A 23,020-nucleotide genomic window follows, 5' to 3' on the forward strand; every position below is an offset into this window, starting at 1 on the left:
TTTCCATGCCCCATTTAAATGAGGAAGGCTATAAGATCAATGAGATAAACAGCCTCCAAGCTATTCAGAAGCACACTGAAGATATCGATAGAAATCAACAAAGTCCGCAACATAGTGCGCTCTTAGCTGTGGGGGATGTGCCTCAGAATGAAGTGCCCCAGCTGATCAAGGAGCTTGAAACGAAACATGCAAAGTTTCCAAGCACCGATTCAAATGAGGAAGGATATAAGATCAATGAGATAAACAGCCTCCAAGCTATTCAGAAGCACACTGAAGATATCGATAGAAATCAACAAAGTGCGCAACATAGTGAGCTCTGAGCTGTGGGCGATGTGCCTCAGAATGACGTGCCCCAGCTGATAAAGGAGCTTGAACCGAAGGATGCAAAGTTTCCAAGCCACGATTCAGATGAGGAAAGCTATAAGATCAATGACATAAACAGCCTCCAAGCTATTCAGAAGCACACTGAAGATATCGATAGAAATCAACAAAGTGCGCAGCATAGTGCGCTCTTAGCTGTGGGCGATGTGCCTCAGACTGACGTGCCCCAGCTGATAAAGGAGCTTGAAACGAAAGATGTAAAGTTTCCAAGCCCTGATTCAAATGAGGAAGGCTATAAAATCAATTAGATAAACAGCCTCCAAGCTATTCAGAAGCACACTGAAGATATCGATAGAAATCAACAAAGTGCGCAACATAGTGAGCTCTTAGCTGTGGGCGATGTGCCTCAGAATGACGTGACCCAGCTGATAAAGGAGCTTGAAACGAGAGATGCAAAGTTTCCAAGCCCCGATTCAAATGAGGAAGGCTATAAAATCAATTAGATAAACAGCCTCCAAGCTATTCAGAAGCACACTGAAGATATCGATAGAAATCAACAAAGTGCGCAACATAGTGCGCTCTTAGCTGTGGGCGACGTGCTTCAGAACGAAGTGCTCCAGCTGATGAAGGAGCTTGAAACGAAAGATGCAAAGTTTCCTAGCCCTGATTCAAATGAGGTAGGCTATAAAATCAATGAGATAAACAGCCTCCAAGCTATTCAGAAGCACACTGAAGATATCGATAGAAATCAACAAAGGGCGCAACATAGTGCGCTTTTAACTATGGGCGACGTGTCTCAGAATTACATGCCCCAGCTGATAAAGTAGCTTGAAACGAAAGATGCAAAGTTTCCAACCCCGATTCAAATGAGGAAGGCTATAATATCAATGAGATAAACAGCCTCCAAGCTATTCAGAGGCACACTGAAGATATCGCTAGAAATCAACCAAGTGCTCAACTTAGTGCGCTCTTAGCTGTGGGCGATGTGTCTCAGAATGACATGCCCCAGCTCATAAAGGACCTTGAAACGAAAGATGCAAAGTTTCCAATACCCGATTGATACGAGGAAGGCTATAAGATCAATGAGATAAACAGCCTACAAGCTATTCAGAAGCACACTGCAGACATCGATAGATGTCAACAAAGTGCCCAAAATTGTGCGCCCTTAGCTGTGGGCGATGTGTCTCAGAATGAAGTGCCCCAGCTGATGAAGGAGCTTGAAACGAAAGATGCAAAGTTTCCAATCCCCGATTCAAGTGAGGAAGGCTTTAAGATCAATCAGATAAACAGCCTACAAGCTATTCAGAAGCACACTGAAGATATCAATAGATGTCAACAAAGTGCGCAACATAGTGCGCTCTTAGCTGTGGGCGATGTGCTTCAGATTAACGTGCCCCAGCTAATGAAGGAGCTTGAAACGAAAGATGCAAAGTTTCCAACCCCGATTCAAATGAGGACGGCTATAATATCAATGAGATAAACAGCCTCCAACCTATTCAGAAGCACACTGAAGATATCGATAGAAATCAACAAAGTGCTCAACATAGTGAGCTCTTAGCTGTGGGCAATGTGCCTCAGAATGACATGTCCCAGCTGAAAAAGTAGCTAGAAACGAAAGACTCAAAGTTTCCAAGACCCGATTCAAATGAGGAAGGCTATAAAATCAGTGAGATAAACAGCCTCTAAACTATTCAGAAGCACACTGAAGATATCGATAGATGTCAACAAAGTGCCAAACATAGTGCGCTCTTAGCTGTGGGCGATGTGCTTCAGAATGACGTGCCCCAGCTAATGAAGGAGCACGAAACAAAAGATGCAAAGTTTCCAACCCCGATTTAAATGAAGAATGCTATAATATCAATGAGATAAACAGCCGCCAAGCTATTCAGAATCACACTGAAGATATCGATAGAAATCAACAAAGTGCGCAACATAGTGCGGTCTTAGCTGTGGGCGATGTGCCTCAGAATGACGTGCCTCAGCTGATAAAGAAGCTTGGAACGAAATATGCAAAGTTTCCAAGCCCCGATTCAAATGAGGAAGGCTATAATATCTATGAGATAAACAGCCTCCAAGCTATTCAGAAGCACACTGAAGATATCGATAGAAATCAACAAAGTGCTCAACATAGTTCGCTCTTAGCCGTGGGCAATGTGCCTCAGAATGAAGTGCCCCAGCTGATAAAGCAGCTTGAAACGAAAGATGCAAAGTTTCCATGCCCCATTTAAATGAGGAAGGCTATAAGATCAATGAGATAAACAGCCTCCAAGCTATTCAGAAGCACACTGAAGATATCGATAGAAATCAACAAAGTCCGCAACATAGTGCGCTCTTAGCTGTGGGGGATGTGCCTCAGAATGAAGTGCCCCAGCTGATCAAGGAGCTTGAAACGAAAGATGCAAAGTTTCCAAGCACCGATTCAAATGAGGAAGGATATAAGATCAATGAGATAAACAGCCTCCAAGCTATTCAGAATCACACTGAAGATATCGATAGAAATCAACAAAGTGCTCAACATAGTTCGCTCTTAGCCGTGGGCGATGTGCCTCAGAATGACGTGCCCCAGCTGATAAAGGAGCTTGAACCGAAGGATGCAAAGTTTCCAAGCCACGATTCAGATGAGGAAAGCTATAAGATCAATGACATAAACAGCCTCCAAGCTATTCAGAAGCACACTGAAGATATCGATAGAAATCAACAAAGTGCGCAGCATAGTGCGCTCTTAGCTGTGGGCGATGTGCCTCAGACTGACGTGCCCAAGCTGATAACGGAGCTTGAAACGAAAGATGTAAAGTTTCCAAGACCTGATTCAAATGAGGAAGGCTGTAAAATCAATTAGATAAACAGCCTCCAAGCTATTCAGAAGCACACTGAAGATATCGATAGAAATCAACAAAGTGCGCAACATAGTGAGCTCTTAGCTGTGGTCGATGTGCCTCAGAATGACGTGACCCAGCTGATAAAGGAGCTTGAAACGAGAGATGCAAAGTTTCCAAGCCCCGATTCAAATGAGGAAGGCTATAAAATCAATTAGATAAACAGCCTCCAAGCTATTCAGAAGCACACTGAAGTTATCGATAGAAATCAACAAAGTGCGCAACATAGTGCGCTCTTAGCTGTGGGCGACGTGCTTCAGAACGAAGTGCTCCAGCTGATGAAGGAGCTTGAAACGAAAGATGCAAAGTTTCCTAGCCCTGATTCAAATGAGGTAGGCTATAAAATCAATGAGATAAACAGCCTCCAAGCTATTCAGAAGCACACTGAAGATATCGATAGAAATCAACAAAGGGCGCAACATAGTGCGCTTTTAACTATGGGCGACGTGTCTCAGAATTACATGCCCCAGCTGATAAAGTAGCTTGAAACGAAAGATGCAAAGTTTCCAACCCCGATTCAAATGAGGAAGGCTATAATATCAATGAGATAAACAGCCTCCAAGCTATTCAGAGGCACACTGAAGATATCGCTAGAAATCAACCAAGTGCTCAACTTAGTGCGCTCTTAGCTGTGGGCGATGTGTCTCAGAATGACATGCCCCAGCTCATAAAGGACCTTGAAACGAAAGATGCAAAGTTTCCAATACCCGATTGATACGAGGAAGGCTATAAGATCAATGAGATAAACAGCCTCCAAGCTATTCAGAAGCACACTGCAGACATCGATAGATGTCAACAAAGTGCCCAAAATTGTGCGCCCTTAGCTGTGGGCGTTGTGTCTCTGAATGAAGTGCCCCAGCTGATGAAGGAGCTTGAAACGAAAGATGCAAAGTTTCCAATCCCCGATTCAAGTGAGGAAGGCTTTAAGATCAATCAGATAAACAGCCTACAAGCTGTTCAGAAGCACACTGAAGATATCAATAGATGTCAACAAAGTGCGCAACATAGTGCGCTCTTAGCTGTGGGCGATGTGCTTCAGATTAACGTGCCCCAGCTGATGAAGGAGCTTGAAACGAAAGATGCAAAGTTTCCAACCCCGATTCAAATGAGGAAGGCTATAATATCAATGAGATAAACAGCCTCCAAGCTATTCAGAAGCACACTGAAGATATCGATAGAAATCAACAAAGTGCTCAACATAGTGCGCCCTTAGCTGTGGGCAATGTGCCTCAGAATGACATGTCCCAGCTGAAAAAGTAGCTAGAAACGAAAGACTCAAAGTTTCCAAGACCCGATTCAAATGAGGAAGGCTATAAAATCAGTGAGATAAACAGCCTCTAAACTATTCAGAAGCACACTGAAGATATCGATAGATGTCAACAAAGTGCCAAACATAGTGCGCTCTTAGCTGTGGGCGATGTGCTTCAGAATGACGTGCCCCAGCTAATGAAGGAGCACGAAACGAAAGATGCAAAGTTTCCAACCCCGATTTAAATGAAGAATGCTATAATATCAATGAGATAAACAGCCGCCAAGCTATTCAGAATCACACTGAAGATATCAATAGAAATCAACAAAGTGCGCAACATAGTGCGGTCTTAGCTGTGGGCGATGTGCCTCAGAATGACGTGCCTCAGCTGATAAAGAAGCTTGGAACGAAATATGCAAAGTTTCCAAGCCCCGATTCAAATGAGGAAGGCTCAATGAGATAAACAGCCTCCAAGCCATTCAGAAGCACACTGAAGATATCGATAGAAATCAACAAAGTGCTCAACATAGCGTGCTTAGCTGTGGGCGATGTGTCTCAGAATGACGTGCCACAGCTGATAAAGGAGCTTGAAACGAAAGATGCAAAGTTTCCAAGCACCGATTCAAATGAGGAAGGATATAAGATCAATGAGATAAACAGCCTCCAAGCTATTCAGAAGCACACTGAAGATATCGATAGAAATCAACAAAGTGCGCAACATAGTGCACTCTTAGCTGTGGGCGATGTGCCTCAGACTGACGTGCCCCAGCTGATAAAGGAGCTTGAAACGAAAGATGTAAAGTTTCCAAGCCCTGATTCAAATGAGGATGGCTATAAAATCAATTAGATAAACAGCCTCCAAGCTATTCAGAAGCACACTGAAGATATCGATAGAAATCAACAAAGTGCGCAACATAGTGAGCTCTTAGCTGTGGGCGATGTGCCTCAGAATGACGTGACCCAGCTGATAAAGGAGCTTGAAACGAAAGATGCATAGTTTCCAAGCCCCGATTCAAATGAGGAAGGCTATAAAATCAATGAGATAAACAGCCTCCAAGCCATTCAGAAGCTTACTGAAGATATTAATAGAAATCAACAAAGTGCGCAACATAGTGCGCTCTTAGCTGTGGGCGATGTGCCTCAGACTGACGTGCCCCAGCTGATAAAGGAGCTTGAAACGAAAGATGCAAAGTTTCCAAGCCCCGATTCAAATGAGGAAGGCTATAATATCAATGAGATAAACAGCCTCCAAGCTATTCAGAAGCACACTGAAGATATCGATACAAATCAACAAAGTGCGCAACATAGTGCCCTCTTAGCTGTGGGCGATGTGTCTCAGAATGACGTGCCTCAGCTGATAAAGGAGCTTGAAACGAAAGATGCAAAGTTTCCAAGCCCCGATTCAAATGAGGAAGGCTATAATATAAATGAGATAAACAGCCTCCAAGCTATTCAGAAGCACACTGAAGATATCGATAGATTCAACAAAGTGCTCAACATAGCGCGCTTAGCTGTGAGCGATGTGCCTCAGAATGAGGTGCCCCAGCTGATCAAGGAGATTGAAAGATGCAAAGTTTCCAAGCCCCGATTCAAATGAGGAAGGCTATAAAATAAATGAGATAAACAGCTTCCAAGCTATTCAGAAGCACACTGAAGATATCGAAAGATATCAACAAAGTGCGCAACATAGTGTGCTCTTAGCTGTGGGCGATGTGCTTCAGAATGACGTGCTTCAGCTGATGAAGGAGCTTGAAACGAAAGATGCAAAGTTTTCAAGCCCCGATTCAAATGAGGAAGGCTATAATATCAATGAGATAAACAGCCTACAAGCTATTCAGAAGCACACTGAAGATATCGATAGAAATCAACATAGTGCTCAAAATAGTGCGCTCTTAGCTGTGGGCGATGTGCCTCAGAATGACGTGCCCCAGCTGATAAAGGAGCTTGAAACGAAAGATGCAAAGTTTCCAAGCCCCGACTCAAATGAGGAAGGCTATAAGATCAGTGAGATAAACAGCCTCCAAGCTATTCAGAAGCACACTGAAGATATCGATAGAAATCAACAAAGTGCTCAACATAGTGCGCTCTTAGGTGTGGGCGATGTGCCTCAGAATGACGTGCCCCAGCTGAAAAAGGAGCTTGAAACGAAAGATGCAAAGTTTGGAAGACCCGATTCAGATGAGGGGAAGAAATAGTGCACTATGGGACGATCACTTGGTGAGAATGTTGAGGGCCAATATTCAGAGGTCGAAACAAATCGAATCAGTAAGCTCCAAGCAAACAGTGAGATTCCCATGCTGCATTCAAATCTGGGTGATGAACCAGTGGGCATGGTATCAGGATCTAGAGACGATCTTCAGAGCCTTATGTATTTGTGGGGTCGTGGCCTGACTGGGCCCCCACCGTATCCTGCATTTCCAAGTAATGCTGCCTGGAGCATACCAGAAGCCGTTCAGAGGGAGGCAACTGCAAGAGGCTTTAGCATTACTGGGCCACCACTATTCGGCGCCTTTGGGTCACAAGTCCCTGGGGATGGCAGGTACATATCCAATGGCTTACAGAGTGAAGCAATGTTGAGGGGCTGTCTTCTCACCGGACCGCCTCCATTTCCGGCGTGTAGGGCACGGGCTACGAGGGACGTGCAAATCTCCATACCTACTGAAGCTTCACTTAGAGGCTGTCTCATTACTGGACCTCCCCCTTTCTGAGCTTTTGGGTCCCTGTCCCCCACGACTTCACTACAATCTTTGCAGCAAGAAGTGAAACTAAGGGGACGTCGTGTTATTGGACCACCTCCGTCTCCGGCTTTCAAAGCACAGGCCGACAAAGAGGTGTTCAATCCCATAAAATGTTTAATATCTGATAGGCTCTCATCTGAATGGGATGCAGACCGTTCCTGCTATTCGACATCCAGCAGCCAGGGGTGCCTCAGAGATGACCGCGACTCTGGCTAGTGCTCTACCAGCATGCTCCTCGCCAATCTCATTGCTCTCCAAATTATTGTATTACTCGCTGGCCATGTGGCATTTGTATTATTCAAAATTAAGGAGTTGATAATAAATCGAACTTTACATTAAATCCTGATGTTTATCGCCTTCATTTTGATATTTTTCTAGGTTTTATTCACTGGATATACGAGGTGCTCTACCCTGCTTAAATAGTTATTTGCGTAGCTCACATATTATCTTAGTATTTTCCATTCACCAGTCACATTATCTTCGTTAAGTCCTCATAAAATACATTTTACATCAGGTTTCTATGTAATACGTAGCTTTAAAATGGAACAGATGCTGTAGATTTTCTAGAAATGATACCATGACTTAATATATTTTAAGTTCATTCATATGAGGGTGTTCTAAAACGTAATCTCTTCGAATTTTTTCTGTGAAAGCTCTTAAAGCTCGTAATACAGAAATGAAAAACCTTTCGTTTATTAATTAATTATTCTCTTTGTTTTGGATTTTTACTTTCAGGGTTTCTTGTTTTAATCAACGTTCAGTCAGAGTTAGAGTTTTACATTCTTGGACATTATATTTTATCTATATATTATTTAAAACACACTGCTATTGTTAGTTAACGATATTGTCTACATTCATTCAGCGACCCATTAAGGTTTCTGGAGTCCGAAGTACAGCTTTTCACGGAATATTGTAATTTGCTCGGCAATAATGCAGCAAGCGATCATAGCTGGAAGTTAAAACGAAATCCTACAATATCAAAGGACCGAACGGAATCTGTTGGTGTTCAAATAGAGAATGCTCGATGAAAAATGACTGTAAATGAAGCAGGGCTTATTGTCATTCTACATCTTTATTCTTCATGTCTACATATTGCAGCCCTCTGCCGGTACAGGGCTCTGATTAGTAACGTGGCGATGGGCAAAGTAACTATGTGACTGCGTGAATAAGGGTGTGCCTCAACCTCGTTTTGAATTCTATGAATACGCTCACACATGGACCCTCCTCTCCTGAATGACAATGCCAAACCACACACGACGCTGCGATGTCTCTCACAGTTCAGTGTTATCGACAATCGTCCATTCAATCCCGACTTGGTCGCTTCCGGTTTTCATATGTTTCCAAAACACCTTTTAAGACTTCACTTTGACAGTGGTGAAGCCGTGGAAGCAGAGATGATGTTGTGGTGCCAGAGGAGATGACGTTGTGACTCCGTCATACGTTCTGCAATGACGAAATCAAGAGCTTCTCGTTGGAAGAAATTTGTTCTTCGCCCATGTGATTGTATTTAAAAGTAAATACGGTGCTTAGATATGAAGAATAAATGTGTAGAACGTTAATAAAGATTGTCTTATTAAAAAAGCCTTAAAAAATTCGGAGGCATTACTCTGAGGTGACGAAATTCATGATATAGCAATATTCAAATATACAGATGGCGGTAGCATCGGTTACACAAGGAATAAAAGACGTGCCCTTAGCCCTAGGATTTCACCCAGAACAAGTCCCGCCCATTCAGCCCCCTCCATGCCCAGCCATAGTGTAAGGCCCTCCCCTAAACAGCCACCAGTTCCGCAAACTGGAAGCTACAACGAAGTTGTTATCGTCACAGTTCAGTACATGTTACACTGTGATGAAATTCAGTAACGATGAGAAATTTAAGTTTTTCTGGTCGGTAGTAAATCAATCGATGCAGTCGAATAAATATGTTGTCTAAAATCACCATTATATAGAAATACTTGAAGGTTGTTTTGTTTCTGTATGACCTCATAGTAGCCCACGAAAAATAAAGAATATAAGAATGTCATTAAGTAGAAATGCGTGACGAAAGCAGTAAGATATTTGCTTGTATGACATATTTCGTTAGTATTTGCATGGGTAATGGGTGAATTTTAACTTGTAAATTCTTCCAGTCCCATATCTGCGCATTGTAAACGAGACTACAAAAAACTGTGGCTGTTTCTGTGTGATTAGTGACCTATATGCTGTTGCAAACGTCTCAGGAAAATAATGTGTCGTTATTCTTTGTCCTGTCTGTTTTTAAACAAAAGATTTATTAATTTCGTAAATGTCATTCAAACCATTTAAAAAAAATAATAATGTGATGTTTATGTTTGTCACAGAGCAGTTATGGAGGAAATAAACGCTGCGGTGTTTCACGGCTGTAAAACGTGCTTCATGCTGTGCTAGTTCTTCTTTCACCCCTAAAACTTTTCAGCAAAACTATTCAGTGAATAGCACAAAAAAAACAGCTTGGATCGATCTAGCAAAACAAAGTAATTATTATGGCCTCTGGAAGTATAGTGAACATTGGTGCTTGTTTCACATATCCTGTCTGACTTCTGAAACTTAAGTGTCAAGTATACTGTGGTTCCTATTGCTCCAATCAAATAAATTTTTCTTTGAGGGTAGGTTTATCCTGTTTTAGCTTTGGGTGCTTTTCCTCACATAGAAATATGTTTCTTCATAGGCTATTCATCTGAATACTGAGTTTTAGTATTTAAAGAATTCAGTGCTAAATTGTTTACTCTTATGTTTGCTGTGGAAGCCAAGGCCAATTGTGCACGTTTTTTGTAACGTGTCTTTTAACTCCCTATCGAAATTTAAGACCTAGCAAGATATTAATTTAACATTCACTCCGAGTGCAGCCGAAAACGGTAAACTACGTGGGTCAACTGAAAGGCTGCCCAGGCGCCGAACAAAGACCCGGAAAGCCGGGGGTGAGTGGGCGGGACTTGTTCCGGGTGAAATCCTAGCGCTAACGATTCCTGAATAAAAGCACAGTTGACTTGGTGGAGCTGTCATTTGTGCTCAGATGATTCATGTGAAAGGATTTCCGACGTGACTATGACCGCACAACGGGAATTATAGGTCTTTCAACTCTGAATGGTAGTTGGAGCAAGACACATGGGACATCCCGTATCGGAAATCGTTAGGGAATTCAGTATTCCCAGATCCACAGGCGTCAGAGGAGTGCCAAGAATTCCATATTTCAGTCATTACCTCTCACTGCGGACAACGCAATGACCGACGACAATCACTTAACGATCGTGAGCAGCGACGTTTGCATAGACCTCTCAGTGCTAACAGACAAGCAACTCTATAAGAAATAACCGCAGAAATCAATGTGGGACGAACGGTGAACATATTGGCTACGGCAGTGCGTAGAAACGTGCCGTTTATGGGGTACGGCATCTAACGACCAACCAGAGTGCTGTGGTTAACAGCACGACAGTATGTGCAGCATAGCTCCTGGGCTCGTGACCATACCGTTTGGACTCTAGAAACTGGAAAACCGCGGCCTTGTGAGATGACTCCCAATTTCAGTTGGTAAGAGCTGACATAGGATTCTATTGTGACGCATATTCTGCGAAGCCACGGCCCCACGTTGCCTACAGGGAACTGTGCAAGCTGGTGGTGGTGGCTCCATAATGGTGTGGATTACGTTTACATGGAATGGACTGAATGCTCTGGTACAACTTAACCGACCATTGACTGGAAATGACTATGTTTGGCTACTTAGGAACCGTTTCCTATCAATCATGGACTTGATGTTCCCAGACAGCGAAGGACCTTTTCTGGATGACAATGCGCCATATCATCAGGCCACAACTGTTCACGTTGGTTTGAAGAATTTTCTGGACAGTGCTCCACCCAGATAGCCCGACATGAATCCCCTCGAACATTTATGAAATATAATCGAGAGGTCAGTTTATGCACAAAATCCTGCACAGGCAACACTTCCGCCATTTTCGACTACTATACAGACAGCATGGCTCAGAAGTTCTGCAGGGGACTCATAATGACTTTTTGAGTCCCTGCCACACCGAGTCGCTGCACTCCGTGGGGCAAAACGATGTCCGACACAATAATATGAGGTACACTACCACTTTTCTGACCTCAGTGTACGTTTCATCATGTCTTCATATATTGAGAAAGAAATAAGATGTTCGAGCATCAGTCTATTATTGGGTTGTAGACTTCCGTGCAAATAATTCTTCCTTAAAAAGAAATGTAGACATATGCATACTACATCATTTCTCGGCACTACTTTCATAGGAACCATATGCGATTTGTATCATGGAAGAAATGCAGCCTGTTCCACAACGCGTCAGATGAATATGATTATGGGGTTATTGTGATTAAATTTCTTGATCATCAGTCTCCTCTTCCCCAGGGAAGCCGAGTGAATTGGGTGTATGATACAAGGAAATTAGAATATTCTGCTTTGGGGTCCTTCAATGGCTAAAGTTTTCGGTACACTAATGAGTCCTAAGTGTCTTGAAATCAATTACAGCTTGTACAGGGTGTTTCAAATAGGACTTTAAACCTTTCAAAATTCATATACGAGGGTTGGAACTTAAGTAGTGGCTCCTATTTATTCGCAACCGTTACAAAAGATTTACACGTTTGCACCTGTTATTGTCCTTCAAAATAGTCACCAGCGCTGTGAAGAACCCATTGCCATCGATGTGGAAACCGTAGTATACCGTTAGCAGAGTCTGATCTTCTGATGGTGCGAATGGCGCGGTCTAAAGTTATAGTGATTCTCGTGTACGACTGTGATGGTGTTATCCTAACGCATTACGTTCTTCCACGGCAGACCGTCAGTGCACAGTATTACTGTTGGTCTTTGGAGCACCACCTACGGCCAGCTTTACGAAAGAAGCGGCGACACTTTCTGCGCAATCCACCCATCATTGTGCACGACAATCGACTCGGCGTGCATCTCGCGAACTGCAAATCCTACGTACGACTGTTTGGCGTGAATTGAGAAACCATCTGGATTTGAAACCGTATAGATTGACGATCGTACAAGGAATAACAGACACATAAAATTGCTGGCAAGACCTTCCTTGCGGATATATGAAATCTATTACATGGAAATGAACAATTCTTGGACAAAATCATCTTTTCTGACAAGTCGATTTGTCACTTAAATGACAAGGTTAAAATACGCAACTGTAGGATTTGGGGCAGTGAAAATCCACATTAAACATCGCAACATTTTCGTGATAGGCCTAAGCTGAACGTATTTTGCGCACTGAGCAAGATCAAAGTGTACAGCCTTTTTTTTTCCTATGAGAGAACCATCAACGGAATACTAACGGGGATATATTACAACAAGTTCTGATACCATAGATCGATGAAGGTGACCAAGAACGAAAGACTTCACGCATGACGGTGTACCACCCACTACCTGACACGTCCGGATTTTCTCAGTGACCGGTTTTCCAGGTAAATGGATTGGCCGTGATGCGCCAATTGCATAGCCCCACGTTCTCCAGACGTGACACAACTCGCCTTTTTTATGGGGCTTCATCAAGGATATCGTGTTTGTACCTTCTCTGCCGGCTCCTCTTAACTGAACTTAGAGCAAGAACTGACGCCGCCACTAAGCAAGTTACACTTGTAATGCTGCAGCGAGTTTCGGAAGAAATTGACTTCGGGTGGGATGTGTACAGTTATTGCTCGCGTAACAACTAATACGTTGATAAATGGATGAGATTAATATGTTGCTACGAAAAGAGCCCTGAAATACTTTTCAGGGATGCTGTGGTGTGACTTTCTTTGGATCATTAATTTTAAACAAAAGGAAATATATTATATTCTTATTATTCTGGATCTGACTTTCTATAAAGGGAACAGTTATTGAAAATGTTGCTAAAAATTATTTCGTTATCAGTACTGAGGTTACAGTACGTAATGTTTGTTCAACGTCAATAATTTTGCAGTGGATTTTTGTTAACAGTAAAAGACCATTAAGTACGACGACTAACACGAGAACATGAGAAAAAATGTATTTACTATAATTTTTTCCAGACCAGAACAACGCACAGCAAGATTTCTTTTATGTCATGAAGGTAAATTATCCATCCGCAGTCCGTGTTCATCTGTAAAACACATAATAAAATCTGCTGCTCTGCCCTGCAATCCCGAAAGCTGAAAGAAATAGTTTTAGTTCACTATTACCTGTCCGCTTCTTTGCGGTATGACTGGTTTCATTTAATGTAGCTTGAATGCGCCGCGGCTGCGGCTCGTTCGTTCTTAGCGCAGTTCTCCACCGTGAATAACATTTAAATAGCTGAAAATGTGCTATAAAGATGGGATAAAATACCAGGCAAGCTTATTACAAATCATAATGCAAGTTTTCACTAAGTAACTCTGTTCAAAACATTTAGAAAGATTAAATTCTTACACACCTTTACAGATCAATTCCTAATGGCGTCCTTCTCTCAATCTTGACATCAGAATGCTACACAAGGATACAATATAGTGTCACAGGCTCTTCCTGCTCAAGTAACCCAAAAAAGAAGACAGCGATATTAATGCTTGGTCACTAGTATTTATACTCGGTTTGATATATTTTCATCTTTGTTCGATATTTAATAAGTATCGTCTATGGAACCATGAATCATGAAGCATGGACCTTGCTGTTGGTGAGGAGGCTTGCGTGCCTCAACGATATAGATGGCTTTAACGTAGGTGCAACCACAACGGATGGGTATCTGTTGAGAGGCCAGACAAACGTGTGGTTCCTGAAGAGAGGCAGCAGCCTTTACAGTAGTTGCAGGGGCAACAGTCTGGATGATTGACTGCACTGGCCTTGTAGCACTAACCAAAACGGCCTTGCTGTGCTGGTACTGCGTACGGCTGAAAGCAAGGGGAAACTATGGCCGTAATTTAGCCCGAGGGCATGCAGCTATACTGTATGGTTAAATGATGATGCCGTCCTCTTGTGTAAAATATTCCGGAGGTAAAATAGTCCCCCATTCGGATCTCCGGGCGGGGACTACTCAGGAGGACGTTGTTATCAGGAAAAGAAAGCTGGCGTTCTACGGATCGGAGCGTGGAATACGAGATCCCTTAATCGGGCAGGTAGGTTAGAAAATTTAAAAAGGGAAATGGATAGGTTAAAGTTAGATATAGAGAGAATTAGTGATGTTCGGTGGCAGGAGGAACAAGACTTTCGGTCGGGAGAATACATGGTTATAAATACAATATCAAATAGGAGTAATGCAGAAGTGGGTTTAATAATGAATAAAAAAATAAGGGTGGGCTTAAGCGACTACAAACAGCATAGTGAACGCATTATTGTGGCCAAGATAGACACGAATCCCATGCCTATTACAGTAGTACAGGTTTATATGCCAACTAGCTCTGCAGATGATGAAGAAATTGATGAAATGTATGATGAAATAAGAGAAATTATTCAGTTAGTGGAGGGGGACCAAAAATGTAATAGTCATGGGTGACTGGAATTCGAGAGTAGGAAAAGGGAGAGAAGGAAACATAGTAGGTGAATATGGATTGGTGGTAAGAAATGAAAGAGTAAGCCGCCTGGTAGAATTTTGCACAGCGCACAAATTAGTCCTAGCTCTCACTTGGTTCAAGAAACATAAAAGAAGGTAGTATACATGGAATAATCCTGGAGATACTAAAAGGTATCAGATAAATAATATAATGGGAAGACAGAGATTTAGGAACCAGGTTTTAAATTGTAAGACATTTCCAGGGGCAGATGTGGACTCTGACCACTATCTATTGGTTATGAACTGCAGACTAAAACTGAAGAAACTGCAAAAAGGTGGGACCTGGATAAACTGATTAAAACAGAGGTTGTACAGAGTTCCAGGGAGAGCATAAGGGAACAATTTACAGGAATGGGGGAAAGAAGTACAGTAGAAGAAGAATGGGTAGCTCTGAGGGATGAAGTAGTGAAGGCAGCAGAGGATCAAGTAGGTAAAATGACGAGGGCTAGTAGAAATCCTTGGGTAACAGAAGAAATATTGAATTTAATTGATGAAAGGAGAAAATATAAAAATGCAGTAAATGAAGCAGGCAAACAGGAATACAAACGTCTCAAAAATGAGATTGAGAGGAAGTGCAAAATGGCTAAGCAGGCATGGCTAGAGGACAAATGTAAGGATGTAGAGGCTTATCTCACTAGGGGTAAGATAGATACTGCCTACAGGAATGTTAAAGAGACCTTTGGAGAAAAGACAACCACGTGTATGAATATCAAGAGGTCAGATGGAAACCCAGTTCTAAGCAAAGAAGAGAAGGCAGAAAGATGGAAGGAGTATATAGAGGGTCTATACAAGAGCGATGTACTTGAGGGCAATATTATGGAGGTGGAAGAGGATGTAGATAAAGATGAAATGGGTGATATCATACTGCGTGAAGAGTTTGACAGAGTACTGAAGTACCTGAGTCGAAACAAGGCCCCCGGAGTAGACAACATTCCATTAAAACTACTGACAGCCTTGGGAGAGCCAGTCATGACGACACTCTATCATTTGGTGAGCAAAATGTATGAGACAGGCGAAGTACCTTCAGTCTTCAAGAAAAATATAATAATCCCAATCCCTAAGAAAGCAGGTGTTGACAGATGTGAAATTTACCGAACTATCAGTTTAATAACTCACAGCTGCAAAATACTAACGCGAATTCTTTACAGATGAATGGAATAACTGGTAGAAGCCGACCTCGGGGAAGATCAGTTTGGACTCCGTAGAAATGTTAAAACACTTGAGGCAGTACTGACCTTACGACTTATCTTAGAAGAAAGATTAAGGAAAAACAAACCTATGTTTCTAGCATTCGTAGACTTAGAAAAAGCTTTTGACACAGATATTGTCTTTAAAAAGTTCAGAATATAATTCTATATATGTATAAAACATGACACATAATGGTTCTTTTTTATTACATAAAGTTCACACAGTCATTGTCCACACAATTACAATCACTCAGTTTTTTTTTTTACGACATCTTTAGTTTAAGATAAGAAAATTTGATGTGATTCTCTGCAAGAAAACACTAAACCCAGCACTATATCTTCTTTTAGTAAATTTATTTGAATTTTAAACCTATAAAGTCCTTTTTGAAACAACCTTTATAACGGTGTCTGATGTATACTGAGTGTGGTAGAGAAGAGGGCGCTGTCACGCATGACATCGTAGATGGTCCACCGAATCAAGGAGGAGATGCTTGGGCTGCCGCTGTAATCTGTGAGGATAGCGCTCATCTCACGACACTTCGAGCAAACGTGACGTCTTTTGACGTCACATGCAGTATCGACAACTGCAGGAACTTTTATCGACTTTCATTAGGGCTTGGTTCACGCCTCAGTCGAATGGGTAACACCTCACACATGTTATTTGCGGCACAAATGTACTAACTAGACCTGAAGCAATTTAAGTTCTTCTCTTCGGATCCCAACTAACCGCACACTCGGAAATCGCTGCATATTTAAAAACGGACACCTAAGTATTTATTTCATCCTAATCATATCCTAATAATATCGAATATTACACAAATTACTTGTACTGGATTCGTGAGAAAGTCGCAGAATGTGTTAGCAATACAAAGATGAAAAAATTTTTGGCATAAAGCACAATGTAAACCTGCAGGATTCATTCCAGTAAACCATATCATTATCCACTACGCTATAGCTTAAACAATTGGTACTAGTCTCTTGTGTAGCTTATCACCGCAACTGTAGAAGGCGTACATAGTTGATGCATTATTAACTGATATTTAATGATACGGGTGACGTGTTCGTGATACATTTTCAGTGTGCTGCTTCCTTGATATGGCTAGCAGCAAGTCATAACGTAAAACAGCTAAATATGCCAATATTAGCATGGTGTCTGTCACATCGATTATCGATATTGCCGCATCGACTGTGAAAATGACGTCAAGTTTGCAGGAAGTATTGTGAGATGAGTGTTAACTTAACCTCAGCAGTGTAGTACATTCGATGCTCAACAGTGAGCTGTCACACTGCGATACCCACCCGCAAGCGACGTAGCAATGGAATTGCAAATTTCCATTTGATGGTGATAACGGCCAGATGGTAGTTGGTGGTGCCAATGCTGCACGCCTGCTGAGTCACTGTGTACGCCGAGCGTCCTCTGCAGCCTCAAGATAGGATGGCTTGTGGCACCGATGCAGCCCACTGGTGATTGGGGCCTCTTCACTATGGGACGCCACAGAGATGTTGCCTAGTTGCAGCTGCAACATCATCTTGCCGGACTTTGTTTCTTACTGCAATATATCTGTAATTCCTTTGTTCCCTTGGATAAATACAAGTTAAGCAAATCTCCTATTTCCTGTGATTAGCTTGTCCCCTAATCTTTTCTGATTCTGTCCAGCTTTCCTACGACAAGAGTTATGGCACCACCCTGTAGCGTACCTCTCCCTACAATTGTGTACCAAGTCATATACAACATAGAATACATTGTATGTTAAACAGGCAGCGTTCCAACTCAGAAATAAATTTGTGTTGGACTTTTTTCCTGACACACATAGTATTTTGAGCATTGAAGTACTTGTGTAGGAGAAAGATTGGTGGCAGCTTTTGCAATAGATTCGTCAGGTCGTGATAAGGAGCATCTCTATCTATAGTTAAATAGTTATCAGGTATAGCTGCCCCAATGCACAGGTGGGCGGTGTTTCACGATATTTTCTTGCTGAAAGTGTCCAAAGATACGGGAACATCAGTTGTATTATGGCTTTCATAGTAGGCGATGTAAGTTTTAAACAACATGGAGCTGGGTTTCCGAAATCCACCTCTCCAGCGACAGTAGACTGGGTTGCCATAATTTGGCATAACTCCCCCCTTACATTCCATATTTGGGTCTTGGAAACCGGCGAAACGGGAAAGGTGGGACAAGTTAAATTACTAGAGGTTAGATTCGGTATTACTAAATGGAAATTAAGCTATGTCCCTGTAAGGTTTAGGTTACTGTGAGGAGTTTCATGTCTCCACCTGTGGAAGAAAGCATTATCGTTCTTTCCTATGAGCTACAGCCTATCACGGTTTCAGCCACTGCTTAGTGTTACGCAGTTGATCTGTTTCGTTTTGCGACGGGGAGGGGAGATTTGAAAGTTGTGTTATTCTCTGATAATTCCAAATCAAAAAGAAGGGACCAAACGGAAAGGGAACAGGGACTGTACCTCTGTAACTCTGAGAATGCTAACTAGTACCGTTTAACGATCATTTTCGAGAGGAAATCTATGACTATAGTTTCGTACTTTTGGTCAATGTGTGTTGTCAAAGAATGGATCAGACATGGTGACAGGTCAGGATACCACTAGAACTCGCAGTCACGTACGAAGACGGTTTCGATTGACCAGAAGTGACGATGAGGCGCCTCTTCAAGTTGACGCCAAAATCCCTTGTCACTTGAAAATGTACTATTCACATACTAATGTAGGTAGAGGTGTGAAAATTGACAAAAGTGCCCGACATGAAACAGAGATTTACTGAAAGCAGAAACAAGTGCATAAAATGGTCTACAGATGGCTTTGGGCAGCAATATGTTAGTCGCGGCACGTGAGAATCCTGTGAAAATGAGGTGCTATGGAAGAGGGACTCACGCGCTCCAGCAAGTACTGTACAGCGCTGTTCGATTACATGGATTGTCATGAATTACGGACGACGTGTTGCGCATTTATTATAAATGATATCGTCTTTGCTAAAAGTCAGTAGTTGTGCTATTATTTTTGTACCATATGGTGCCCAAGCTGTTGGTCATTTTGTACACTTTTATATTTGTTTCAGTAAAACCCTTTGACATTTCAAGCATGTGAATCAATTTTTACCTCCCTGGCTACAGTGTTCCGTGAAGTGTTGAATTTTCAAATGTAACGTAATGGGTGACTGGAATTCGAGTGTAGGAAAAGGGAGAGAAGGAAACATAGTAGGTGAATTTGGATTGGGGCTAAGAAATGAAAGAGGAAGCCGCCTAGTAGAATTTTGCACAGAGCACAACTTAATCATAGCTAACACTTGGTTTAAGAATCATGAAAGAAGGTTGTATACGTGGAAGAATCCTGGAGATACTAAAAGGTATCAGATAGATTATATAATGGTAAGACAGAGATTTAGGAACCAGGTTTTAAGTTGTAAGACATTTCCAGGGGCAGATGTGGACTCTGACCACAATCTATTGGTTATGACCTGTAGAGTAAAACTGAAGAAACTGCAAAAATGTGGGAAATTAAGGAGATGGGACCTGGATAAACTGAAAGAACCAGAGGTTGTACAGAGTTTCAGAGAGAGCATAAGGGAACAATTGACTGGAATAGGGGAAAGAAATACAGTAGAAGAAGAATGGGTAGCTCTGAGGGATGTAGTAGTGAAGGCAGCAGAGGATAAAGTAGGTACAAAGACGAGGGCTGCTAGGAATCCTTGGGTAACAGAAGAAATATTGAATTTAATTGATGAAAGGAGAAAATATAAAAATGCAGTAAATGAAGTAGGCAAAAAGAAATACAAACGTCTCAAAAATGAGATCGACAGGAAGTGCAAAATGGCTAAACAGGGATGGCTAGAGGACAAATGTAACGATGTAGAAGCTTATCTCACTAGGGGTAAGATAGATACTGCCTACAGGAAAATTAAAGAGACCTTTGGAGAGAAGAGAACCACGTGTATGAATATCAAGAGCTCAGATGGCAGCCCAGTTCTAAGCAAAGAAGGGAAGGCAGAAAGGTGGAAGGAGTATATAGAAGGTTTATACAAGGGCGATGTACTTGAGGACAATATTATGGAAATAGAAGAGGATGTAGATGAAGACGAAATGGGAGATACGATACTGCGTGAAGAGTTTGACAGAGCACTGAAAGACCTGAGTCGAAACAAGGCCCCCGGAGTAGACAACATTCCATTAGAACTACTTACGGCCTTGGGAGAGCCAGTCATGACAAAACTCTACCAGCTGGTGAGCAAGATGTATGAGACAGGCGAAATACCCTCAGACTTCAAGAAGAATATAATAATTCCAATCCCAAAGAAAGCAGGTGCTGACAGATGTGAAAATTACCGAACTATCAGTTTAATAAGCCACGGCTGCAAAATACTAACGCGAATTCTTTACAGACGAATGGAAAAACTGGTAGATGCAGACCTCGGGGAGGATCAGTTTGGATTCCGTCGAAATGTTGGAACACGTGAGGCAATACTGACCTTACGACTTATCTTAGAAGAAAGATTAAGAAAAGGCAAACCTACGTTTCTAGCATTTGTAGACTTAGAGAAAGCTTTTGACAATGTTGACTGGAATACTCTTTTTCAAACTCTAAAGGTGGCAGGGGTAAAATACAGGGAGCGAAAGGCTATTTATAATTTGTACAGAAACCAGATGGCAGTAATAAGAGTCGAGGGGCATGAAAGGGAAGCAGTGGTTGGGAAAGGAGTGAGACAGGGTTGTAGCCTCTCCCCGATGTTATTCAATCTGTATATTGAGGAAGCAGTAAAGGAAACAAAAGAAAAATTTGGAGTAGGTATTAAAATTCATGGAGACGAAGTAAAAACTTTGAGGTTCGCCGATGACATTGTAATTCTGTCAGAGACGGCAAAGGACTTGGAAGAGCAGTTGAACGGAATGGACAGTGTCTTGAAAGGAGGATATAAGATGAACATTAACAAAAGCAAAACGAGGATAATGGAATGTAGTCAAATTAAATCGGGTGATGCTGAGGGAATTAGATTAGGAAATGAGACACTTAAAGTAGTAAAGGAGTTTTGCTATTTAGGAAGTAAAATAACTGATGATGGTCGAAGTAGAGAGGATATAAAATGTAGACTGGCAATGGCAAGGAAAGCGTTTCTGAAGAAGAGAAATTTGTTAACATCGAATATAGATTTATGTATCAGGAAGTCGTTTCTGAAAGTATTTGTTTGGAGTGTAGCCATGTATGGAAGTGAAACATGGACGATAACTAGTTTGGACAAGAAGAGAATAGAAGCTTTCGAAATGTGGTGTTACAGAAGAATACTGAAGATAAGGTGGATAGATCACGTAACTAATGAGGAGGTATTGAATAGGATTGGGGAGAAGAGAAGTTTTTGGCACAACTTGACCAGAAGAAGGGATCGGTTGGTAGGACATGTTTTGAGGCATCAAGGGATCACAAATTTAGCATTGGAGGGCAGCGTGGAGGGTAAAAATCGTAGAGGGAGACCGAGAGATGAATACACTAAGCAGATTCAGAAGGATGTAGGTTGCAGTAGGTACTGGGAGATGAAGCAGCTTGCACAGGATAGAGTAGCATGGAGAGCTGCATCAAACCAGTCTCAGGACTGAAGACAACAACAACAACAACGTACTTTCGAGTCATACTGTAAATATGTACTAATGAGTCCCCCCCCCCCCCGTCCCCTCACCCCTTTACACAGGTGTCACTGTATCTACGACCGGACGATTTGTCTGGCATGGCAGTAATCACGTTTAAAGCTCCTTAATACGGAATTACGATTTAAATTCGTAGAAGAAGGTTATCTGACTGAATGCCAGCACTTTCACATAACTTAACAATTCGAACAGCACATACCAAGAAGTACTTCACGAAGCAGGAAATTTATCTGCCCTATGTTTAACTGTCGTTTAGACTTACATCCCTGCGAATGAAGGCAACTACGAAGCTGGCAGCTACAGCGCAGCCTCGACCGCCTGACTCTAGCGCCAGTTCGACGCCGGCTGTGGACACTTGCTTGCCCCCAGCCTGCAGAAACAGTGCAACGTAGCCAGCCCGAGTGTAATGGAGGTTTCCTCAATATGCGACGACCAGCTGTCAGTATTTGACTCCAGAGGCAGCCCAGCAAGAGCTACATTTTCTCAGTGATATTTTCGCACATTTCCGCATGTAATAAATCTACAAAACATCCTATTCTCTGAAACATCAATACAGAAAGCCACTATCAACGAAATTTAGTACGCTCCATCCTGAGTCACACAATCACGTCATGTCGCATTTTCTGCCACGTAACATCGTTATGAAACATGATTTGCGAAACAACGCTGTTTTGTAGAAAACTTCGACTAGCTACGTCATTATGGAAGCAGACACTGCTATACAAATTCGACACGCACCATATATCTTCACCCTCTGCCATAAAATATCGTTAGAAAGCACCCTCTGCCATGTAAGGAAGGTACAAAGTACCTTCTGTCGCACAGAATTGGTAGGGAACACTCACTGACACGGAATATTATCACGAACCACCCTCCACGTGCAAAATCGTTACGAATGAACCTCTACCACGCTACATGGCCACGAAGAACCATCTACCACAAAAATGTCACGATGCACTCTGTGTCATGTAACATCAGTACAAAGCATTGTCTGCCATGCAGCATTTCCACGAAGCACACTCTGCAACGCAAAGTGTTAGGAAGCAATCTCTTTCAAGTAACACTGGTACTGAGCTTCTACTATCACCCAACATCTTTACGAATTACGCTTTGTCACGTAACATCGTTACAAAACAACTTCTGCCACGCGACGTTGCCACGACGCACTCTCTGCCATTCAGTACTGCTATTTGATAACGTTACTCAGCACCGTCTGCCAATGAACATAGTTAGGAAGAACACTCTTCCAAGGGGCATCGTTATGTCGTTATGAAGCACTTCCTCCGACACTCAGAATCGGTACAAAGCACCCTCTGCAACGTAACATTTGAACTAAGCCCACTCTGTACCCTCTAGCACGTAAAGTCGTTAAGAAGCACTCTCTGCCACGTAGCAGGTGGTATAGGTAGCAAGCACCCTTTGCCATGCATTATCACAATGAAACACTGTCTGCCTCACGATGTCATTATGAACAAA

At 42.2% G+C, this 23,020-nt stretch overlaps 1 protein-coding gene across 1 annotated transcript; it reads left to right on the forward strand.

Moving 5' to 3' along the window:
- Nucleotides 1-2,536: 2,536 nt before the first annotated feature.
- Nucleotides 2,537-6,043, forward strand: LOC126335980 (uncharacterized). Its single transcript, XM_049999457.1, has 4 exons — nucleotides 2,537-3,146; nucleotides 4,022-4,227; nucleotides 5,006-5,242; nucleotides 5,591-6,043. The coding sequence occupies exons 1-4, from the start codon at nucleotides 2,537-2,539 to the stop codon at nucleotides 6,041-6,043; spliced, it is 1,506 nt and encodes a 501-aa protein (XP_049855414.1).
- Nucleotides 6,044-23,020: the final 16,977 nt, after the last annotated feature.

The sequence above is a fragment of the Schistocerca gregaria genome, chromosome 2, assembly GCF_023897955.1.
Source record: "Schistocerca gregaria isolate iqSchGreg1 chromosome 2, iqSchGreg1.2, whole genome shotgun sequence".
Lineage (NCBI taxonomy): Eukaryota > Metazoa > Arthropoda > Insecta > Orthoptera > Acrididae > Schistocerca > Schistocerca gregaria.